The sequence below is a fragment of the Xiphophorus hellerii genome, chromosome 2, assembly GCF_003331165.1.
Source record: "Xiphophorus hellerii strain 12219 chromosome 2, Xiphophorus_hellerii-4.1, whole genome shotgun sequence".
Classification (NCBI taxonomy): domain Eukaryota; kingdom Metazoa; phylum Chordata; class Actinopteri; order Cyprinodontiformes; family Poeciliidae; genus Xiphophorus; species Xiphophorus hellerii.
This window is the reverse complement of record NC_045673.1, coordinates 17,570,058-17,574,871: the sequence shown is the minus strand read 5'-3', so window position 1 is coordinate 17,574,871 and position 4,814 is coordinate 17,570,058. Positions and strand designations below refer to the sequence as shown.

General features: G+C 40.4%; 1 protein-coding gene across 1 annotated transcript; it reads left to right on the top strand.

The window, feature by feature from the left end:
* The first annotated feature begins 405 nt into the window (after positions 1-405).
* LOC116734494 (electron transfer flavoprotein beta subunit lysine methyltransferase-like) lies at positions 406-4,814 on the top strand. The gene is made up of 3 exons (XM_032585929.1): positions 406-792; positions 879-1,009; positions 3,307-4,814. Exons 1-3 carry the CDS (start codon positions 473-475, stop codon positions 3,654-3,656), a joined length of 801 nt encoding a protein of 266 aa, XP_032441820.1. The 5' UTR covers positions 406-472; the 3' UTR covers positions 3,657-4,814.

Here is a 4,814-nt window from a genome sequence, read left to right as displayed (position 1 = left end):
GGTGACTGACTGGTTGTGACCAATGTGAGTTTGTTTGTTTTTCTTTTGCACCTGGAAGATTATCAGGATCAAAATCTCCCTAACATCAGCCATAAACCCGCAGCTGGTAATGCTGTGCAGAGCTCCTCAAGAAAGCTCTTTTTTTGTTGATTTATTATATTTCATTAGAAATTACATGATTATTTTAGCCTTCTTGGTACCTAATGGGAGAATTAGTGGCATCACAACAATCAACCATTCCCTATAATTACATTTTTATAACTGTATTACTATATTACTTCCAGACAGAAGACAGCTATTTGTAAAATTTAAAAAGACTAAAAACTCAACAAATCTGCCACTCACAAAATGGCGGACACAAACCCCTTCACTTGACAGGAACCTTACTGAGCGGAACGAAAGTTTCACATCTTGCTTTCTGGGGGGCTGCTGGAACGGCTGCTCAAGAAAGAGAAACATTTGACTCTTAGCTATGTGGCTTTTTCCATCAACAACGCCTTGCTGTGGATTTCTATCGGCACCTAAATGTCACCGATGTGTTAAAGGGTTTTTAAAGCCTTACGCACAAGCAAGCAGACGGAGACGCGCCTCAGAAACCTGTCTTTCAAACGAGAACATCAGAAGTTTTATATCAGAGAACACGGAGGTAGTTGTGGGAGGGAGCCTGACGCCTGAGATAAAGCTGAGATTGTTTACTCCCGGCTGCAGGTTCTGGAGAGAGCGACCAGAACTCTGGCCTTTCAGCGACCCGTACTGGGCAATTTATTGGCCAGGAGGACAGGCGCTGTCAAGGTCCTGCGCAATCCTCACTATAAATAAAGTTTGTTGGGCTTGACAACTCACTAATTAACATTCCTATTGCTGGCATGCTCTGGTAGGTACATCCTGGACAACCCTGATGTTTGTCGGGATGGATCCGTGCTGGATCTGGGCAGCGGCTGCGGAGCCTCGTCCATCGCTGCTAAACTCTGTGGTGCTGTTCATGTGGTGGCCAATGATATCGACCCCGGTATGCTGCCTCGATTATTCTTAATTGCCTCTAATCGTACATTTTATTTCAGTAATTCACATATGAATAATAATATTGCCGAGGACCCCTCAGAAAAATTATATAACTACACGTGGATATAAAATCAAAATCTAGAATCAAAATCAACTCATTCTTGAAAATCATGTCACAATCAAAATATTGCCATGCCCATTACCATTTTAGACTTATTTACCCAACTATTATGATTGACGCATTTTTGGTAAGAGATAAAAAGTTTGAAAATGTAAACATTTTAGCCCCATGCTATCAAATTTGGACTCCCTGTGGTTTAAAAAAATAGATTTAAACATCACAGTTACTGTTCAGTATCTGCAACCTGCTGATTTATAGCAAGTTTATAAAAAGAGAGAGTTGTGTTCAAGGGCATTACAGCAGGGAAAGCAGGAATATTTATTTTAAGAAGTTTGTTGGAGACTCGCTTGCCTCCAGCTCACGTTCATTAAGATTCCAGAAGAGCCAGTGAGTTAAAATCAACCAAAGTTTAATAAAAGTACAATATATATCTTGGAAATCCGCCAAAGTTGCCTCATGGAAACTCCAGTGAGATCTGAAGTCTCATCTTACATAAGAACAACTCCCTCTTTGTCGCTCCTGGCCCAGATTAACTCTGCCTCTTTCTAAACATTGCAGCCATTCCTCCCTCCAGCCAGCCTTTCAGCCATCTATCCACCATCATCAGTTGTTTTTCCAACATCCATTGCTGCATAATCCAGTCATCTGTCTGTAGGACATCTGTCTGTTTTTTCCTATTCAATACTTTTATCATCCTTCCACCCATCCATACAGGCCTCAGTCCAACCAGCCATCTATCTATTTCCTTATTGTTCTTTTTGTTCTGTTTTTTGCAGATGTGTATTTAACATTTTAGCATTATAGAAATATATTTTGTAAATTAATGCTGAACTTTGTACTTTTTGCTTAAAATGGTGAAAGTTGGAGTGTGTCTAAATATGAGCTTTTGAAATAGAAGATTTGTAGAAATTCTGGGGGAAAAAATTGATTTATGTGTTTATGAAGCCACAGATTACAACTCTGCGTTTATTAAAACATTTTGGTGCTTATTTAAAGGCTATGCTAATTTATTTTACAGTAACAATGAAGGTCCTTGAAATACAAAAGTATTTTCTGTGGTGGTACTTTGTATTAATAGTTTGAGAACGCCTGCTGTAGATCTTTACCTAAAGCGATCACTTTAATTACACTATATATCTTTCTGCTGTTACAGCATAGACAGAGAGATGTATAACCATAGTATTTGTAAATATAATTGAAAAAATCCCTTTCAGATGTTCACTAGGAGTAGATTGTAAGAGTAATTTTGCAAATTAATGGTTCAGCTTTCTCCATGAATGTTAAGCCAAACTATCATTTTATTTTTGATCATGTCAGAGAGACCTAATAGACACCCTTACTCTTAAAACATTATGAGTTTTAAGAGTAATACAATTAAAGTATGAAAAACAATAAGTGTTAGACAATCGAGAATAATATACAATATGGTACATTTAAATAGAATGTTGTAGTTACCTCCGGTTTTTCTCACCAAGCCATTCGTGTTTGTGCGTGTGTCCTGGCAGAATACTGGACAGAGGAGAGGGTTGAACTTTGAACATGTCCCTCGGGATCTCTCATGACCTCTGGTCATCACACATGACATGTACGAAACTCTATGTCTCCGGAAAACTAATTTTCAGACTGAACACACAAAGCATTGTGGGAGTAAGATTCATAGAGCTTAACTCAGCTCCAATGTTTTGAAGTTTCATATTTGTGTCCTCATACAATAAAGGATTAAAGTCTGTTTTATGTTCCCTGCAGTAGTTTTTAATGCTGCTGATGGGAAGGTTCAGACTGAGGTTCCCGACAAGCAGTAGCTGGTTACAAACCCACAATTTGAACAACTGGTATTCTTTCACCCTTCTTCTTTTTTTCTCCACTGCCAACCTTCAGGAAACCAATATTTCTGTTTTTCTGTGATTTTGCTAAGATGTGGCATTGGGGTGACATGTGAGAAAGATTCCCTCGTCTTCTCATTTTGTTAATTTTCCGCTCTTTTTCACACAATTTTAGTAAAGTTTAAAGGATTATTCTGACCAACAGGGGAAGATGGCATCAACAGTTTAATGATATTCAGTTTTGCTGATGTGTTTTTAAAATCTTACAGTTGAATTTAAAAACCGCAGACATTATCCATTAGTTATGGAACATGACAATATTTTCATGTGGCATGGCTAAGCTACTTGTTTCTGTTTCAGTTGCAGCTGTTGTGACCAAGTTGAATTGTGAACTGAACAAAGTGGAGCCACCAGATTGCGTGACAGACGACATAATTGGTTCGGATCCTGCCGGCTTTGACTTGATCCTCCTGGGCGACATGTTCTACGACGAAACGCTCTCAGACAGCCTTCATAAATGGCTGGACCGCTGCGTCAAAAGCCACGGCTCCAAAGTCCTGATCGGGGATCCTGGGAGAGCCCAGTTTGAGGGACATGACATCCGGAAGCTCCTGCATCATGTAGCCCAGTTTGAGTTGCCTGAGAGTGTTAGGCAGGAGAACTACGGCCTCACATCCAGCCATGTTTGGTGCTATCATAGCAATCTCTGAGTGTTGAAACGGTTTCTGATTGACTGAAAAAGGTATTTATTCGACACTCATTTGAATACCTCTACATTTTTGCAACGGTGTGTCACAAATGTGAGGAAAAGGGGAATCAAGATGTTTATAAGAAATCTTGTAAACATCTTGTGGCAGGAAGTGAGATCTTTTAGACACTGCAAACTGGAAACAACTCTGAAATGTTCATGGTAAATGGTAAAATGTATAGCACTTTATCAAGTCCAGAGGATCCCAAAGCACACACTTTCACACACTGATGGTGGCAAGGACTGTCTGGTCTGACAGAGCCACCACTGGCCCCTCTGACCACCACCAGCAGGCAATGTGGGTGAAGTGTCTTGCCCAAGGACACAACAACAGAAGCGGACGGAGCAGGACTCGGACCGGCAACTCACTTATTGCAAGACGAGCTCCTACCAACTTTGTGTTGAGACATAATTATGCATGTCAAGTTCAAACAACCTAAAACATTTTAACACCACGCAAAAAGGAGAAAGACAAGAGAGTTTTAGATTTACTTGCTGCAAGGAGAACGGACAGAACGGACAATCTGTCCGTAATCTCAGTTACGGACAGATTGTAACTGAGATTGTGCCTCAGTTACAATCTCCCACCCGCTCTGAAGCACGTTCTTCCGTACCCTCTCTTTTTATTTCCGTACGGGCAGTCCCTAGTTACATAGCTTATTCGGTTATCTTGAGTTACTTACATAGCGTTGCTACTTCTTCTGTTTTCTTGAATCACAGGCGTGTTGCACCTATGGGCTGACGTAGCGCAGAGTACAAAATTCAGAGTTCAGTTCCTGCTTCCTTCTGTAGCTACATTCAGGAACTGATGAACTCACAGAATAATGGGAGCTGGTGCGCAACGAAACAACTTCACACAACACAGCAAACATAAGATAACAGAGAGATTAATAGATTAATAGAGAGATTACAAGTTTGTAAGAACAACAGGATTTATACCAAAAGTCAGTAGAAGTTCTGCAGAGCTGTGATTCTTCCTGCGAAATGATGTCTCCTTTTAAAGACCATAAGAGGCTTCTGCCCGCTCTTACTGGTGCAACCCTTATGTCCTGCGCACACACACACACACACACCCATGCACACCCACCCTACCAAGAGGGACTTTTGTTTCTATATGTCT

Bases quoted from the DNA above. Each gene is read 5' to 3' on its own strand.
- LOC116734494 (XM_032585929.1), top strand. From the start codon at position 473: ATGTGGCTTTTTCCATCAACAACGCCTTGCTGTGGATTTCTATCGGCA. The intron at 793-878 runs GTCCTGCGCAAT...ATGCTCTGGTAG, and splicing joins GGAGGACAGGCGCTGTCAAG to GTACATCCTGGACAACCCTG. The intron at 1,010-3,306 runs GTATGCTGCCTC...TTTCTGTTTCAG, and splicing joins GGCCAATGATATCGACCCCG to TTGCAGCTGTTGTGACCAAG.